This window comes from Macrobrachium rosenbergii, chromosome 2 (genome assembly GCF_040412425.1).
Source record: "Macrobrachium rosenbergii isolate ZJJX-2024 chromosome 2, ASM4041242v1, whole genome shotgun sequence".
Classification (NCBI taxonomy): domain Eukaryota; kingdom Metazoa; phylum Arthropoda; class Malacostraca; order Decapoda; family Palaemonidae; genus Macrobrachium; species Macrobrachium rosenbergii.
The window spans coordinates 71,919,006-71,939,104 of NC_089742.1; the positions used below are offsets into that span (position 1 = coordinate 71,919,006).

Genomic DNA, 20,099 nt, shown 5'->3' on the forward strand with positions numbered 1-20,099 from the left:
TGAGAAGTTAGAGGTTGCCTTGCACGAGCGTTGGGAGGCATTGGAACCTGAAACTGCAAAATCTTGCAGATTCGGTCCCCAAGCGGCTTAGGAAGCTTCTAGCAAGGAATAGGAAGAGTGATGTTACAAAGTACTGATGTTGGTGAGTACCCATAATTATTTTTTGCATTTTTTTTATTGACGGTTACTGTTGTTAAATTGAGATTTTGTATGAGGTGGACCTGTTGAATCCTGTTGTGCAACGATAATCTGTGCAGACTGTATATATATATATGGTACATACTGTATAGAGATATATATATATAAATACATATATACAGATATATAGATATACAGGCAGTCCCGGTTTACGACAGTTCCGGCTAGAGTAAATATATTCATCAAAATTATTTCACTGGCTTACGACGCGTTCCGGGGTTACGACGCGTCGTCGCCGATCCGACGGAAGAAATATGGCCCCAAAATGGCAGAATAATCATAATTTGAAGGTTTTTTGATGTAAAACTCAATAATAATGCAGTTTACATCGTTTTCAATGCACCCAGAGCATTAAAAGTAAGGTTTTCTTATGATTTTTACGATTTTCGACGATGTTCGCTTACGACGATTTTCGTTACGACGCTTGGCGAAACGGAACCCCGTCATAAACCGGGGACCGCTATATAGATATAGATATATATATATAATATAGTAAACCCCCCGTATTCGCGTTCTCAAGGTTCGCGGACTCACTCATTCACGGGTTTTTCTATGGAACCTATCTAAAAAATTTTCACGGGAAACTCACACATTCGCAGGTTTTTCCATGGAACGTATCTATAAAAATATTCGCAGGAAACTCCATATTCATGGATGCAGATTTTTTTTGTCTTTTTCATAGAATTTTTTTTGTCTTTTTCATATGGCAACAGTATTTTGTATTTCCATATTTACTGTACAGGCAGTCCCTGGTTATCGGCGGGGTTCCGTTTCTGAGGGTGTGATGATAACCAAAAATCGCTGCTAACCGAAAATTGGCGATTTCGGCAATTTTCAAGGGTTATTAGCGCCGAAAAGCGCTGATTTTTGGTTATCGGCGCCTCTGTTAGGTATGTATCAGCTCCAATACCCAATTATCGGCGCCGATAAGCGGAAATCAGCGATTTTCAGCGGGCGCCGAAAATTGCCGATTTTCATCACTAGACAAGCCCCACAAAACCAAATCGCGGTTAACCGAGCCCGCTGTTAACTGGGGACTGCCTGTATAATAACATTAAATAATCATGTAAATCAATAATAATACTGTACTACAGTACTGTACATATAATAGTAATAGAAATTAAATAATATTATGTAATACTACACTGGGTACCTTAATAATAATAAATAATACAGTAAAGTTAAATCATACGGGTAGTAACTGGTGATGAATGTTGATTTCAGTATGCTGTAGATGATGATGATGATGAATTAGCTGTGCAGTACGATGAATGACAGGAGGCGCTGTCATATCAAGGTATTTGAACATGGCAATGAAGGTGGTACAGCAGGGCTACATGAGTATTTTACCTTGTTCATGCTCAATGCAGGCGACCGCACTTAATGTCATGCTGTAATGGGCTGCTACTTCTCCGTGACTTTTGCCTTCTCTTAACAAAACAATCATGTCTACAGTACTTTCTTCTCATCAGTCATTACAGTAATTGTAGGCTACTGGCCAGAGGCCTTAGAAGAAGCAGAGCATTCAGAGGACATCTTAATGCACGGTTTCAAAAAATATTTTTAGGCCATAGTACTGTACACGCAAAACACACAAATGTGAGATAGCAATAAAACGGGTTATACTGAGTCATTTGCCGATAATTTGCCGCTATGGTATACGCATGGTACTACTGGCTGCACGTACATATACTAACACTGATCTTCTGCACACACAGTACGTACATTTTATAAAATGTTTTGTTGTAGGATGATTCTTAAATATTACATACAAAAAGTGTTTTAGGATGATACATAGTACAGTACAGTACTATGGGTAGTACGTAGAGCATATCTAAAATACGTAAGACAACAGGAATACTGCAGGGTACGTATGTTTACATCTGAGGTACGTAGCATTTTCATGTATGTACTAAGTATATATTAATGACTACTGTAAGTACATTTTGTAAGTTGAAAAACGATTTACTAATTTTCAAATATTACAGTACTGTAATATATTAACGTAAACACAGCAAAATTTCAATACCTCTCTGCAAATACAAAGAAATCACGATGCTGGACACTGTGTACCCAGGACCAGTGATACTCGACACACTATTGGCTGTCATCTGCAAAGCAGCCAATCCAGAAGCACCATTCATTTTCCTTGGCGCTCATTGGCTGTTCACTTGGGGCTGATTGGCTGAACATTCACAACCAACTCGCGAACACGGAATTCTGAGAGGCCGCTCCACGGCATCCTCCTCAGATTGTGCGTATAGTTCGCAGCATCCTACCGTGTGAAACCGTGCGTCTGTCCGTTTTGATTTTTTATCTTTGTGCATCAGTAGTATTCGGCCCTAAAATGCCTCCTAAAAAACGCCCTGCTCCTTCAAAGCCTTCTGGCAAAGAGTCTAAAAGAAAGAAGACTGTTATGAAACTCGAGGAGAAGGTGAAACTTCTTGACATGTTAAAGGAGGGCAAAAGTTTTGCCGCGGTTGGCTGCCATTTCAGTGTTAAAGAGAGCACAGTGAGATATATGAAGAAAAAAGTGGCGGAGATACGCAAGTCTGTGAGTATGAGCTACTTCGGTAGTGCAAAGACAGTTGCGACAGTGCGGGATAAAACAATCGTGAAAATGGAATCTGCTCTGGCAATCTGGATAAAGGACTGTCGGAAGAAAAATGTGCCCCTCGACTCCAACATCATTCCCGAGAAAGTGCGACAACTCTACCAGCAGTTATCAACTACTAAGGAAGGCGATGACATAGTACAGGCAGAGGAAGGCGTTGAAGAAGGCGAATTAGAATTTTTAGGCTTTGATGAACCAGCAGAATAAGAAGAGGGGGAAGAGCCCCAAGGAGGACCATCATCAGTGCCTCAAGGTTTCCAGGCCAGCAAGGAGTGGTTCCACCGATTTCAAAAGCGGTTCCACCTAAAGTCTGTTACTCTGCATGGGGAATCAGCATCTGCAGACATTGAAGCAGCCGCGAAATATCCGGAGGCCTTCAAGAAGATCATTGAGGAGAAGGGCTACCATCCAGAACAGGTGTTCAATATGGGTGAGACTGGCCTGTTCTGGAAGAAGATGCCTTCCCGGACATACCTTATTAAGGACGAAGCTAAAGCCTCTGGATTCAAGGCCCAGAAGGATAGGGTTACCCTCATCATGTGTGGGAATGCAGCTGGTTTCATGCTTAAACCAGGCCTCATTTACAAGGCTGCAAACCCAAGGGCCCTCAAGAATAAGAACAAGGCATTGCTTCCTGTGTTCTGGATGCATAACCCTAAGGCCTGGATCACCAAAGTCCTCATAGAGTACTGGTTCCATCAGAGCTTCATCCCTCAAGTTAGGCAATACCTGAACGACTTGGCCATGGAGTTCAAGGTGTTGCTGCTTATGGATAATGCTGGTGGCCACCCTCTCGATCTTTCTTACAAGGGAGTCCAGCTTGAGTTCCTCCCTCCCAACACCACCTCTCTCCTCCAGCCTATGGAGCAGGGTGTGATCCATGCCTTCAAGGCACTCTATACCAGGAACTCCCTCCAACACCTTGTAACTGCAATGGACAGTGACAGTGAATTTACGCTAAAAGAGTATTGGCATAAATTCACAATTGCCACATGTCTGAGCATCATCAGCCGATCACTGAATGACATGAAGAAGGAGACCCTGAACGCATGCTGGAACAAGTTGTGGCCGGAGTGTGTTCATGGTTACATTGGCTTCTCTCCTGAAGAAATTCAACATTCGGCCATTAATAAGGTTGTCCAGTTGGCGAGGATTCTAGGTGGGAAAGGCTTCGAGGACATCACCGAGGATGAAATCGGCACCCTTATTGATGCTCACTCTGACCCCCTGACGGACCAGGATTTGGAAGAGCTGACGAAGTCTGCCAGTGAGGAAGAAGATATGCCAGGTTCAGGGGAGGAGCAGGAGGAGGAGGAGTGCGGCCTGACTTTGGAACGTCTGTCCCACATGAAGAGAATGATTAAGGATATGCAGGAGTATGTTTCAACATGGGATCCTTTAATGGAACGCTCCTTAAAGTTTTCAAACATCCTTGATTCAGCATGGGAGCCCTATAATCAAACCCTCACCACCATGAAAAAGCAGCGACAGCAGCTGCCTATCACCATGTTCATCAAATGGACGAAGAAGGCCCCTCCAAAGCCTCCCAAATCACCCGAAGTAGTGCCTCTCGAATCGCCTGAAGAAATGCCTCCCCAATCGCCTGAAGTAGTGCTTCTCAAAACGCCTGAAGAAGTGCCTCCCCAACCGCCTGAAGTCGTGCCTCCCAAATCAACTGAAGAAGTGCCTCCTGAAGGTGAAGAGGCACCCTCAGATGAGTTGTAACTCCTTTGCTTTGCTGTGCAGTCATATCTTCATCGTCATTCATTGCACTGCACAGCTAATTCATCATCATCATCTTTAATCAACATTCATTGCTGGTGAGTACCCGTATGATTTACGTATGTAGTAATCTTAATATATAAGTAGTATTAAATTTTTTAAAATGTGTATAAATTTTTTTTTAATTTTCTGTCTCTCTCTTTTTGTGAATTACGTATACGTAAATACCAATGTTCCCTCCGAAAAGAAAACGGGACGGCTTGTAACTGTATGAAAGAAAATGTGCGTGGCTGAATACGTAGGGAGGACTGGATTATTTTCACCTACAGCTGTAAGCCATACAGTACATATGTATAAATGTAATGATAAAATGTTTAAGATGGCCAGGAAATTATATTAATAGCATCATTTCAAAGATTAATACAGTAATAAGGCAATAGTTTAATGTATATTTGATGTAGGCTGGTATTTTTAGGCATACAGTTTTGGTCTTTGACCCTTCATGGTAGACAGGTACAAATATATGTAGTTTTTTTTTTGAAATGTGCATGTTTTTTTTTCTCTCTCTTTTTTGTGAATTACATACTGTATCAAGGGGTGTGGTTCCCCCCCGAAAGAAAACAGGATTGCTTATAACTGTATGAAATAAAAATGTGTCTGTATATAACACATCCTACATTATTTTCACCTAAGCCATACATACATATATAAATGTAATGATAAAATGTTTAAGATACATATATTAATAGTATCATTTCAAAGATTAATACAGTAATAACAGCAATAGTTTAATGTATATTTGATGTAGGCTGGTATTTTTAGTTATCTTCACACCCTTCTGAAACAGGTATAAGTGTTTTTAGAGGGGCGTTGCAAGCATTTTCAAGGTTGAACCTATTTGGGGGTGTGGATATGCCCCCGTGAATATATATATATAGCTATATATATATATATATATATATATATATATATATATATATATATATATATATATATATATATATATATATATATACATATATATATACCATATACATACATACATACATTGCATACAGGATGTGTCACACACACACACACACACAATAGGTCAAAGTCCCGGTTAATGCGATTTTCAAAATCCCCCTCTAAAAACACTTAGAACTGCCCATTTTTATAGCTATAAAATATAAGAAACCCTATATAAATGCTTATACCTATATTATTTTAATAGTTTTATCACAAAAAGTGCATTTATTCATGAAAATAAGAAAATACAGTAATTAGTAAATATATTCTCAGTGAAAATACCGCCAATTCGCGGAGGATCTGTCCAAAACCCCTAGATATGTCAAATCCATAGAGAATCCCTCTAAAAACACTTGAGTACCCATTTTTATAGCAAACCAAGAAAAACCCTGTAAAATGCTTATTACTTTATTTTAATATTTTTATCACAAAAAGTGCATTTATTCATGAAAATAAGAAAATACAGTAATTAGTAAATATTTCTAGTATAAATATATATATATTTATTTTCTATGAAAAATTTATATATATGTTCCATATATATATATATAATATAGTCCCCATGAATGAGATATATATATATATATTTATATATATATATATATATATATATATATATATATATATATATATATATATATATATATATATGCAGACCCTCTGGATACATTTGTGGATGGTGCTGTTCATGAAAATAGGAAGGGGACACCTATCTTTTCTAATGCATAAAGAGGGAGAATCTGCATTTAGACAGAAAACATATCATCTCACTATCATGTAGAAGGTCAGGAAGGAGTCTGCCTTGTTGATAACAATATACACTGACCTAACAGCACCCACAGGGAGACATGACCATCAGACACGGGGCCCTGTCAGGACCCTGAATGTTAGTGTCAACTACAAAAAAAACGTGTGGCTTATCAACAATATAGTAAACCCCTGGACTCACGGTCTCACAATTAGCAGACTCGCGTATTCACAGGTTTCTCTGTGGAATGTATCTACCCATTATTCACGGAAAATTCGCCCATTCGCGGTATTTTTCACAGAGAAATATTCACTAATTACTGTATTTTTCTCTTATTTTCATGACTAAATGCACTTTTTGTGATAAAACTATTAAAATACTCAGGCAATGCTCGAGTTACGATAATTCACCTTACGATAATTTGATTTTGCAATGGGGTAAGCAATTAATACCGATAGACATTACTATTTATAAAATATTTTTAAATTTTGTGTGGGCACCGGCAGCAGCATAATCAGGCAGTGAGAGAGACCAAATTACAACAGACAACTTTTCTTCCATCTCTTTATCCCATCTTCTAGTTAAGAGAGTAAATGAGAATGATATAAGTATTGTTAGTAACGTTATACTCTTGCGTAAATGCGTACAGCCATAAACAACCAACCAAGAAACTGTTGTTTTGCTTATAACCAAATCAGATAACAACAGCCGTTTACTTGGTATTTCAACCATTTTACGGTAATAAACCATTACCATAGCTTATAGCACAAATGACGTTAAGTAGAACAGGACTGATATATTTTTACATTATACCCTTATTCGGTATGGATAAAAGATTGTCAAGAAAAAATACTGTTAAATTCAAGCTGCAAGTTGTAGCTGAAGCTGAGAAAACAATGTTCTAGTTGCTAATGACTACACTGTAAATTATCGTGCATTGGCAACATGGATGAAACCCGATCATAATTAAAATGGGAGAGGAAGTATTTTAATCAAAACTACTGGGCATAAAAGAACACATTGCTGTTAGTTTTACACCGATAAACGATAAATACGTAAAGCTCGTATTGTGATGAAATCAAGTGAAAATAGTGAATGGAATCTTGAATTTTGTTTTTTACATAAAACAAACATCCCCAAACAGCCATCATCATCTATTAACAACAAAATAGATTAATTTCACAACGAGACGTATTTTAGTTATATTTTGACTTAAAAACACTTTGTATAACGAAAAATAACCTTGCCCCATATAAATAAAGTATCTAAAGATCCATTTATGATAACTATAAGCAAGAAAGTGCTCTGAACTGAATTAAATACGGCAATATAAGTGCCGCATAAACGATTTCCAAACCAAAACATTGATCGCTATGACCTCAATTTATAATACAAAAGCAATATAAGAATTTATACAATATTACTGGATACAGTGAATTAAGGCATAACATTTTAAAAGATGCATATTCGTTATGTTAACGTTTGTATAGCACAATATGTGAATACAGAGTACAGTATAATGTAGGCTACACTACTGTATATGTATACAATGTACCATAGTGTAGGCTAAGCTAATTCTTATTATTCAATTTCTCTTTGCACTGAATTATCATAAGTCACTTTGCATGAACCTCCAGAATTAGCTGATATTAATAATTACTATACCGTGTATATACAGAGTATACTTCATAGTGTAGGCTAGACTACCATATATGTATTACATGGTACCGATACCCTAGTGTAGGCTAGGCTATGTTCGAGATACGTTTTGGTATTTCTTACGTTTTTTCCAACAAACGATGGTTTTTTTTGGAACCTAACCCCATCATAAGTAGGATAATACCTGTATAACCATTTTTAGTTTGTTTTGTGTCTGTTGGAACTATCAAAATAGGCAGTTCTACGTATTTTTAGAAGGGTTCTAAGTATTCGCGGGTTTTAGCTATTCGGGTGTGTGTGTGTGTGTGTGTGTGTGTGTGTGTGTGTGTGTGTGTGTGTGTGTGTGTGTGTGTGTGTGTGTGTGTGTGTGTGTGTGTGTGTGTGTGTGTCCACCACTGAGGGTGTTTACTGTACAGATCTTCTTTAATCAAATACAGTGTGTGTGTGTGTGTGTGTTGTGTGTGTGTGTGTGAGGGTTTACTGTTCCTTCTTTAATCTAATGCACGTGTCGGGGTTCCGCTGAAAATCTGAAAATCAAAATGAAAAATCATCAAAAGTCCTAAGAAAACCTTACTTTTAATGCTTTGGGTGTACAGTATTGAAAACAATGTAAACTGCATTTTTACTGAGTTTTTCATAAAAAAAAAAACTCCAAATTTTTATTATTCTGCCATTTTGTAAAATATTTCTTCGGTCGGATTGGCATCGTAAAGCGTTGTAACCCTGGAACATGCGTTGTAAACCAGGAAATAATTTCTGATGAATATATTTAACAAGCGTTATAACCTCGGAACGTTGTAAGCCAGACCCGTCGTAACCTGGGGACTGCCTGTAAACATCTGCAAGCTGAATGCTTATCATGAGTACAAAACTAGAAAGTCCATGGCTTTATGGGATTTCTCTCTGAGAGCCTGCTAAACAAATATGGTACATTTCAGTCAGTAAGAGGTGGTAGAAAGGTATTAACAGCATAAAACAATCATACTGCAACCCAGCAATGGTGCCTGAAGCACTACCTCACACCAGTGCTACCAACACGGGAGAGCAAAAGCACATAGAGAGTGCCACCATGTGTGTACATATACAAACAAATGAGAGCAGTTAAAAAATAAGAGAATATCAACCTGGTTCCTAAGTTGTAATGTGGCCTTATGCTTGGAATGCTTGTACCAGCACCACCAACACAGGGGAAAACAAAATGACAAAGATTGTATAATATCTGTACAAATACAAAGAAATGAGTGCAGTTCAAAAATAAGAGTGTGTTAACTTGGTTCCCCAGTTGTAATGTGGCCTTATGTTTGCAATGCTTTTGAGAAAACCACAGCTATGTCAAGTTCTAGAAAATGAAAATTCTTATGATATTTTTAATTATTTGGATACTTATCTACTGTTAAGTTAGTTTATATCTTTGCGCTGTTAGGTGCCACTGACATTCAAAATAAAAACAATAACGCTTGGCTGACCTCAAGGACTGTCTCTGTAATCACGTTTCCCACCATGTGGTGGTGGAATGTTTACATTCTCGTCAAAATTCTTCATAAGCATCCACTAAGATGTGGGGGCTGTGTGGGTTTCCACTTTAACAGTAGGTAAGTATCCAAATAATTTTATCATAAAACTTTTCATGATTTAGAATGAACCTTGCCTACTGCTAAGATAGCTGACTACCACATTGAATGAGGATGGTGGTAAGTGCAGCCAGAGAAACATCTGTTCAGCCACGTAAACTAAAAGCTTTTTTAAATGAGGAGAAAATGCTTCTAAACATTCCTACCAGTTGTGTGATCCTTCCTGATAAGTCTTGGCACCAGATATTGCAACCAAAATAGGGTAAGACCATCATACTAATACTTATCAGAGGATCCTTACAGGGAAAAAGGACTCTGTATCTCACAAAGTACTAGTGACTCCTGTGCCTGAGTCAAAAGCCCATAACTGACAGTCCAAAGCTAAAGACAACTAACTTCAGATATGAATGAGTGCTCCTATACACCAATATGTACCTTCATGCTGCAAAAATTCAACACTGGGATTTCCTATGAAGTTGTGCTCAGATACAACAATATATAATTTCTCAGATACAACAATATATAATTTCATGCTGTGAAAATTCAACACTGGGATTTCCTATCAATTAACAATATGAGAGAAAGGCAGTTTACTCTCATATTTGGTTCAGGAGTATGTGTCCCTGCTGCAATGATACGACTAAGGGTTTACATGTCTCATACAAAATTTGAACATTCTGCAAATAATGTGAGACAAAAGCAAAGTTACACCTCCATTGAGCTGTGTTAACAACCTTCTCTAGCGCAAGGTTTTAAAGGAAATAAAAAGACATACTTACAGCAAAGACACCATGAGACTTTACTTTCAAAAACAGCAAAATCTCATGAATGAACTCCATTTGCACTGACTTAAGCATTCTTGGACATAAGAGTGTTTGGCCTCTTAATGCCACAACATAAATTCTTAACTCCTCCTCCTCCTAAAGGTTTAAGTCTGTTCAGGTACACCCTTAAGAGTTCTAATTGGGCATAACAAAGCCACCTCTTCATTTCCTACTAAAGCAGTTAAATTAGAAGCACTGTCACAAATCTGAGAAGGACTTTTGCTTCTATTCCTTTGGCTCTAAGCAATGAAAGAAGAGAGGTTTCCACTGAAAGCCCACTCACAAGAAGGGGCATGATGCTCACTAATACACTTTGCAGTAGCAAGAGCTAAAAGAAAAAGTGTCTTCAAGGTTCTTCAGAGATGCCTTATCCAAAGGCTCAAACTAAGGTAATATTAAATCCTTGAGGACTGTCCAATTTTCATCATAAACCATAATAGAATTTGAAATTTCCAGCTCGAAGGCTCAAAACCCTCCTTCAAATCTAAATCGTTCACAATATTCCAGATAGCAAATAACCCTTAAATGCCGAGTGTCTATTTACAAGTGTCTACTGTATGCCGGCGGGGTTTGAGAGTTAGCGCCAAAGTGGAAAGAAAGTTTTTTTCAAAAAATCACAGCACGCTTAGTTTTCAAGATTAAGAGTTCATTTTTGGTTCCTTTTTTTGTCATTGCCTGAAGTTTAGTATGCAACCTTCAGAAATGAAAAAAATATCATTATCATATATAAATACTTGAATATATGACAGCACGAAAAAATATTTCATATATAATTGTATACAAATCGTGCTGTGAGCAAAACGGTTAAAGCTAATGAGTTATTTTTTTTCGTTGTATTGTACACTAAATTGCGATGATTTTGGTATACTGTATAACAAATTGTAAAACGATCAAAGCAACACAGAGAAAATATTATCACAAAATGATGCATGAATTCGTAACGCGTGGACGTAAAAAAAACTTTTTTTTCAAAAATTCACCATAAATCGAACTACTGTGCTAGAGGCTTCCCGTTTGTTGCAAAATGAAGGTAAATGATTGAATATTACTAGAATGTAAGAGTTTTAGCTTACAATTGCAGTTTTCGACCATTTCGGTTGAGTTAAAGTTGACCGAGGGTCGAATTTTTTCTATTTATCATGACTTATATGAAAATATTTCAAGACTGATAAAAGCTATAAATATGAGTTATTTTTTGTTGTATTGTACATGAAATTGCGCACATTTTGATATATAAAACTTTATGTAACGGCCAATAGAGAATGGTGCAAAAATTACAACAAAGTGACTAAAGAATTTCTGAGATGTTCGGCCGAGTTAAGCAAGGACGTAAGAAAAAAAGTTTTTTCAAAATTTCACCATAAATCGAAATATTGTAAGAGACTTCCAGTTTGTTGCAAAATGAAGGTAAATGATTGAATATTACTAGAATGTAAGAGTTTTAGCTTACAATTGCATTTTTTCGACCATTTCTCGAGTCAAAGTTGACCAAGGTTGAAATTTTAGCACATAGTGATTTATATGAAAATATTTTTCAAAATTGATAAAAGCTACAACCATGAGTTATTTTTTTTTGTATTCTACATGAAATTGCACACATTTTCATACATAAAAATTTATGTAACGGCTAATAGAAAATGGTGCAAAAATTACTACAAAGCGACTAAAGAATTTCTCAGATTTTCAGCAGAGTTAGCTGATGCTTTCTAGTGAGAGAAGAAAGAAATTCGTGCATGCGCAGCTGGGTCACGCTTGTAAACAAAACAACAGCGTGATCCGTGAACTCAGCAGAGTTAGCGTACGCGGACGTAAGGAAAAAGTTTTTTTCAAAAATTCACCATAAATCGAAGTATTGTGCTAGAGACTTCCATTTGTTGCAAAATGAAGGTAAATGATTGAATATTACTAGAATGTAAGAGTTTTAGCTTACCATTGCAATTTTCAACCATTTCAGTCGAGTCAAAGTTGACCGAAGGTTGAAATTTTGGCACTTATCGTGATTTATAAGAAAATATGCCAAAATTGATAAAAGCTACAACCATTAATTATTTTTTGTTGTATTCTACATGAAATTGCACACATTTTCATATAAAAAAATTTATGTAACGGCTAATAGAAAACGGTGCAAAATTAAGACAAAGTGACTAAAGAATTTCTGAGATTTTCAGCAGAGTTAGGGCAGACGTAAGGAAAAAGTTTTTACAAAAATTCACCATAAATCAAAATATTGTTCTAGAGACTTCTCGTTTGTTGCAAAATGAAGGCAAATGATAGAATATTACTAGAATGTAAGAGTTTTAGCTTACAATTGCATTTTTCTACCATTTCGGGCGAGTCAAAGTTGACCGAAGGTTGAAATTTTGGCATTATCGCGATCTGCATGAAAATATTTCAAAATTGATAAAAGCTACAACCATGAGTTATTTTTTGTTGTATTCTACATGAAATTGCACACATTTTCATATATAAAAATTTATGTAACGGCTAACAGAAAACGGTGCAAAAATTACGACAAAGTGACTAAAGAATTTCTGAGATTTTCAGCAGAGTTAGCTGATGATTTCTAGTGGGTGAAGAAAGAAATTCGCGCATGCGTAGCTGGGTCATGCTAGTAAACAAAACAACAGCGTGATCCATGAACTTCCAGCATCCCTCAAGGCGCATGATTTAAAATTTTTCACAAACTAGGCCTGTAAGTATTTTTCCGCGAATATTCAAAAAAACTTTTTGTAGTCGACGTATTTTACGTCCACTCGGCACCCGACAGACAATTTTTGTCGATGTTAAAGAGTTAACAAAGCTGAAGTCAAATGTAAAGTAACACCCTTTGATGGTTTCGACAGAAAACTGCTTCGTGAACCTGAGATACTAGAAAAACTTAATCAGGATATCTATAAACTGAACAATGTTATTGATACAGCCCAACAATAGAGGGCATTCTCGACTTAAGGATGAATCCCTGGCCACTCTTGAAAAGCCTCTTGCTTGTAAAAGACAGCTGATAATCTCCATGCCATCAGATGAAGAGTGTGGAAGTCTAATGGGATCTCCTCAAATAAGACTGTCTGAAAAGATCTTTCCTGAACAGCAGAAGACAGAACATCTACCACCAAGAGAGGAAGTTCAAGAAACCATTCTCTTCACGGCCACCAAAAAGCGATCAAAATCATCCTTGTGTTCTGCAAAGACTGCAACTTGCTGGGCATTTCCCTAAAAACAGCATACAGAGGAAAACTGTAAAGGTCTAGACTCGACCACTCTTTAAAGAAGGGCATCGACTGCCCATGCGTGATGATCCCGGCATGTAGGGCAGTAAACTGTGTGTTGCTTTGGGCAGTCGTGAACATATTGATGTTTGGGTCTGCCAAAAGGTTCCACAACTTTTGGCAGACCTGTGGATGAAAGGACCATTCTGACAAAAGACCTTGCCCTTTTCTTCTGAGTTGGTCTGTGATAACAGTGTTTTTCCCTGGGACAAAATAAGGTATAAGTAAAAGAATAATATTCCTGGACTCTTTCCAAAGGAGAGGGAAGTCTCTTTGCGAGCCAGAACAGATCTCTCAATTTGTGCATCCTTGCCTCCGTATATAAGAATGAGAGGTTGAATTGTTGGAATAGACTGCAATCATCTTGTCGCAGACTAGATGTTCCACTTGCGTAAGACCCTTCCAAATTGCCAAAAGTTCTACTCATAGGTTGTTTATAAGAAGCAACTTGCTGTTGTTTACAGTCCACCTCCCTGACACCAAATGTTTCTCATAATGGCTCCCCAATCTGCCCATGAGACATCTGAGGACAATGTGAGGTCTTGGATCTTGAGGTCTAGAAGCAGACCCATCAAAATTCTCTTAATGGTGGTAGAAAATGAAAATTTTTATGATAAAATTAATTATTTGGATACTTACCTACTGTTAAAGTTGCCTTATATCTTTGCGCCATTAGGTGTGTGATAAGCATTCAAAATAAAACAAAATAAACAGAATAAAACTTGGCTAACCCATTAAGACTGTCTCTCCTGTTTCCCACCAGGTGGCGCTGGAATGTTTACGTTTTTGTCAGAATTTTTCATGACCACTCTCTAAGATGTGAACAGGCTGGGTGGGTTTCAACTTTAACAGTAGGAAAGTACCCAAATAATTAATTCTATCATTAAAATTTTCATTATTTGGAATCTTACCTACTGTTGAAGTTAGCTGACTATCACACTGAATGAGGATGGTGTCTTAGTGCAGCCAGAGAAACAATTGTTCAGCAAGCAAACTATAAGCTGTTTAATGAGGGGGGAAAAAGCTTCTCAACATTCCTGCCAGTTGTGTGAATCATACTGGCAAATACTGTCACCAAACGTCGGAACCACAATAGGGTGTAAGGCCCTCATAGCAAGACTTGTCAGAGGATACTTAGAGGGGAAAAAGGACTCTATCTCATAGAGTACTATTGATTCCTGTGCCCGAGTTGAAAGCCCATAACCAACAGTACAAAACTAAAGACAACCACCACCTTTGTATATGAAGGTGCACTCCTATACACCAATGTGTACTTTCTTGCTCCCAAAATTCAATAGCAGAATTTCCTAGAAACTAGCAATAAGAAAGAAAGCAAGGTTACAGTACTATTAAATTTGGTTCAGGATAAAACGTCCTCGGCGCAACAATATGACTGAGGGCTTTACACGAATCATACTAAATTTGAACGTTTCGCAAATAGTATGAGACAAAAACAGTTACATCTCCCCTGAGCTGCACTGACAACCTTCTCTAGTTAAAGGTTCTAAAGGAAATAAAGATGTGTTTACAGACAGAAGCCATCAGGCTCATCTTAAAAAATGGTAAAAGCATTGACTTATGATTTCTTGGTCAAAAGAGTGTTTGGCTTCCTAACACTATGGTATAAATTCTTAACTCCTCCTCTTAAAGGTTTAAGTCTGTCCAGGTAAACCCTAAAGAATTCTAACTGGACATAACAAAGCTACTTCTTCATTGCCTACCAAGGCAGTTAAATTAGGCACTGCCAGAAATTGAGAAGGGCTTCCACTTCTAGACAGAGGTTGCCACTAAAACAAAGCCCACATACAAAAAAGGGCCTGAAGCTCACTAATGCACTTTGCCGCAGCTAGAGCTAAAAGAAAAGTGTCTTCAACATTCTTAAGTGATGCCTTGTCAAAAGGCTAAAACTGGGGTAATGTTAAAATCTTAAGGATTAAATCCAAATTTCATAATACAAAAGACTGAAAACCTCTTCAAGACTATACTCTAGTCAGTATGATGCAGAACTGAATACATTGTAAAGTGACATCCTTTGATTGCTGGACAGAAAACTGCTTTGTATAACTGAGATACTGGCAGAACTTAATCAGGATATGAAACGGGTGCTGGATATCACTCTGGACAAGCACCAAGATCAATAAACTGACCACTGTTACTGATACACAGCCTAACAGTGGAGGGCCTTCTAGACTTGAGGATTGCCTCCTTGGCCACTTGAGAAACACCCTTAGCTCATAACAGACACCTGACAACCTCCACACAGTCAGATGAAGCATGTGGAAGTTTGATGGGATCTTTTCAAATAAGACTTGTCTGTTAGAGATCTTTCCTGAACAGAATAAGACGAAGAACATCTACAGCCAGGAAAGGAAGTTAGGAAACCCTTCCCATTAGGGCCACCAATAAACTATCAAAATCATCATTGTGTTCTGCAAAGCTTGCAGCTTGTTGAGTATTTCCTCAAAACAGCAAAACAAGAGGAAGCACAAGAAGGTCTAAATTTGACCATTCTTCTAGAAAGGCATCAACTGCCCATGCCTGAGGAACCTGGCATAGAGGGCAGTACTCTTGGAGTGTGGCAGTCGCAAACAGATTGGTGTTTGGGTCTCCCCAAAGGTTCCACAAATTCTGGCAAACCTAATGAAGAGGGGACTACCTAACCGAAGACCTTACCCTTTCCCTGCTGTGTTGGGTCTTCAATAATAATGTTTCTCCCTAGGACAAAATGAGGCAAAGGAATGATGTTCCTGTACTCTGAACAAAGGAGAAGGAAGTTTCTTTGCTAGCCTGAATAAATCTCTTGATCTGTCTCTCCTTTTCTTCTTATGTATGAATCAAAATGTTGAAATGTCGGAAAAGACTGCAATTATATTGTCTCTGACTATATGTTCTACTTGTGTAAAACAACTCCAAACTGCCAAAGCTCTAGGTTGTTTACCATCCAACTCCCTGACATCAAATGTTTCTCAGAATGCCTCCCCCCCCCTCTCCAACAACCATCTGCCTCCAACCACCCCTTCTCCATACTGGCTACTGCTCACCTAATTTCCTAATTAACTTGATTTTGGAAACGTCTTTACTTATGACCAGCTGCCATGTTGCATGTGCTGGAGCTACCTTAATTTATCTCAACTCATCCCCAAGCCTTCAGCTGAACTAGGCCTTTTAAAGAATTTTTCATATTGTGCATGACATTAGAATTGATAGCAGTCCTCTCTCTTTTCGCAGAGAGGTTGAGTGAAGCTGTATCGAACCACTGTTCCCAGCACACGTGCCCATATCTCAGCTCTTCCAGAAGAGCTTTGCTATGTGTAAATTCATGTCCATGCTTGTATCACAGTAATTAATTCAAATGTAGTGTAAATATGTGTATTAATTTGTCCCCAAGTCTAATTCCTACTCCCAAGTGATAATTTTCCCTTTAGTTTTGTTTGTGTATAAGGCTCTATTTGTTGCAATATGGTAAGGAATGAGCGGGTAAGCTAACCCACATCCTTAAACATAACAAGAGTCAACCTTCCCAGTGATTTCTGTAGGATCTCTAGTAATTAGCTTAATTAATCACTGCTAGGCTACTCTTGCTGAAGCGAGACAAATCATTTAACATAAAAGTTTTTTTAGGAAAGTAGCTTTGGAACAGTGTACACAACAGCAGCATTTATTTTTAAAACTTGTGTTTGCATGTTCGTATTTCTCACTATTATCATTGATGGTATGCTGACTATTTTGCGCTGATCAGTGAGCTAAGATTGTATGTTATTTTAGCCTATGTAGGGCGATTCCCTCACATGTTCTGAGGGTTGCATGTTATTTAGCAATAGATAGGTAAAGCTGTAGGCTAGCTAGTCTTTGTGTTACGATCAGCAAGATTAAAAAAAAGAAAAATCGAAGGATAAGCGAGCGTAGTCCTTCCGTTACCTTAGTGCATATGTATCAGTTTGTACATAAGGTAAACCATGTGTTTCCAGAAGACAGTTCAGCACAACCTTTAAGAATGAGATAAGTGCACCCTGAAAGTCTAAGGAGGTGTAATGTTATATATAAGACAATCATACAAAACAATCAACAAAAACCATGAGGTTTCATTTTTACTATCCAGAACACATTATAATCAGTTCCATTCTTCTTTGTGCATTTATATTTTTTCAACACTTCGCTGCTTCTGAAGTAATTACTTACCTACTGTGATGAGCTTCCCTGGTCTACTATATGTAATATTGTTGAGTTCTCGCAACTTTCCATCTTTCCTTGCCTTCCTTTAAATATTATCCTGTTTTCCTATATACTACATATGCCTAAATATTTCAAAGGAACTGGTATGTTAGTCTCTCTAACTAGAAAAAGCTTAAATCTATCACTTCCAATTCAATTATTGCAGCATTTTCAGTATTATGTCCTAGGTAAAAACTTCAGTAACTAACATTTCCCCTTGTGTACCATAAACATTGAAAAAATGGTTTACAACATTTGAGCATACTATTTATGATCTTTTATTTGAATAAACAAGGCAGCCATTTTATAAAGAGCTCAGAGTCACAAACCTCTTGACTAGAAACTTAACAAGAAAACCAACCACAGTCCAGCACAAAATGATAAAGTGCTCATTACTGTAAAAATCAACTGAAATTAAATGTGTTTGCATATGCTTATAAAGTGTTGCAATAATGCAGATACAGGGTATCAGTATAAAATGTGAAGTCATTAAGCACAGCAATGCACAACACCCTTAACACAACATCAAATAACAAGGAAATAGAGTAAATTCAAAACCCATCTCTACCTGTGTGACTGGATAATTCTTGAGCTGATGAAAGACGGGTAGCAACAGGTGACTTGGTTGGTGTCTGATGGCTATCTTGATCACTGCCACCTTTATCTTGCCATAGTTTTATCAATTTTTCTTGGTGACTTATAACACTCTCAACCTGCAAAAAAACAATTAAATAAAATCTTATATTATCCTACTACTCTTCCTCACCCTCTCCTGAAAATACCTATAAACTTATAAATACACCAAATGCCTCAATACATCCTGTTTACTTCTTAAGGAAGTGAATGTCCTAGCACTGTATCACTTCAATACCTATTTTCTAGCATAAAAAAGGATTTATACTCTAAATAAACTGTGACATCTAGAATAAACATTACCCAAAACACTGTATGTAATAAAAATAAGTGCCCAGCATCAATATTCAAGAAATATATTAACTTCATTAAAATGACAAACTACATTCAATAGTTTATGCCATCAAATGTTTCAAGTTGATACAAAGACCTAGACAGTAGTTTAATACTGATGATTACAGCATTAATTAGTCCATATTAAAATGAGTAAGTAAAAAATTCACATGAAGTAGAAAAACAATATAATTAAACAATCCACAAAACAGAAGCAAACAAAATTATGCAGTTAGGTAAATCCTTTTCCTCCTGATTTTGATCTCAAAATGAATCCCTTCATGTTTCCCTTTGTATACTGAACATTTAGTTTCTTTCCCCTTGCACTGACCCCAGGTATTCATAAATACCTCTATGCCTGGACTGAGGACCAAGTAGTGGGTTAGAATGAATAAGGTTGCAATGAGAAGATTATAGTACAAGTGACAAAGAATTCTACATAAAAGTAACAGATATGCAATATACAAATTCATACCCAAGCCTCCTTATCGTCTTCAACTGGTAGATTAAGATAAGAGTCACTTGTAAAGGATGAGTGATGAGTCTTCGTATAATGCCGCTGGAGGTTTGGAAGCAGAGCATTGCTAACACCACACTCAACACATTGATACCTTTAATTATAGAAGCAAATACTATGTTAAAATCAGGGTTAAGTAAATGATGCATAATTTCAGTTTGTAACTTATACCATTTGCTCAAAATTATATTAAATTTTCTCACAACAGACAAATAAATCATTTCTGGTAAAAATAGATTGCACTACTATCGTAAACATGAGGTCACAGAAAAAATATAAAAGAGTATGGAGAGCACTTCCTACTTTTGACAAAACTTAATCAACAAAGTGTATAAAACATGAACTATTTAGAAATCAATAATTAAAGAGATCACTTTGGCAATTAAATTATTGTACATATAGTAATTTAACAATATGACCAGTGAAACTAAATTTAACAATATGATCAGTGAACTATGAGGACTTCACTTGAAAATCCAATCTAAAAAACACTGTGACTCAAAATGGAAAAGATGATTTCAATTCAATGCTAAAAGCTAGTGATAAAAATTAAATAACATACAAATGCTACCAACAGTATATTCGGCACTGTCAATAGTGTCTTTAAAAGTACATTCATAATTGTCAAAATTGGCTTACTGTCAGCTTTTCCCATTTTGTGTTACTCTTGGAATAAGCTCTGCCCACTATTCTTTGTCCTGTACACTCTATGCCAGATATCCCATAATGCATAGATCTTTGTCTATCTACATTTCCATGATTTCCTGCACTTTCCTATAGGTCTTTGTTCTGCT

The 20,099-nt window shown here is 37.1% G+C and overlaps 1 protein-coding gene across 1 annotated transcript in view; it reads right to left on the reverse strand.

The window, feature by feature from the left end:
* LOC136848450 (uncharacterized) overlaps positions 1–20,099 on the reverse strand; it is a 370,363-nt gene that overhangs the window by 63,285 nt on the left and 286,979 nt on the right. The window contains 2 exon segments of the mRNA XM_067120740.1: positions 18,391–18,535; positions 19,264–19,399. Coding sequence (XP_066976841.1) covers positions 18,391–18,535; positions 19,264–19,399 — 281 coding nt within the window.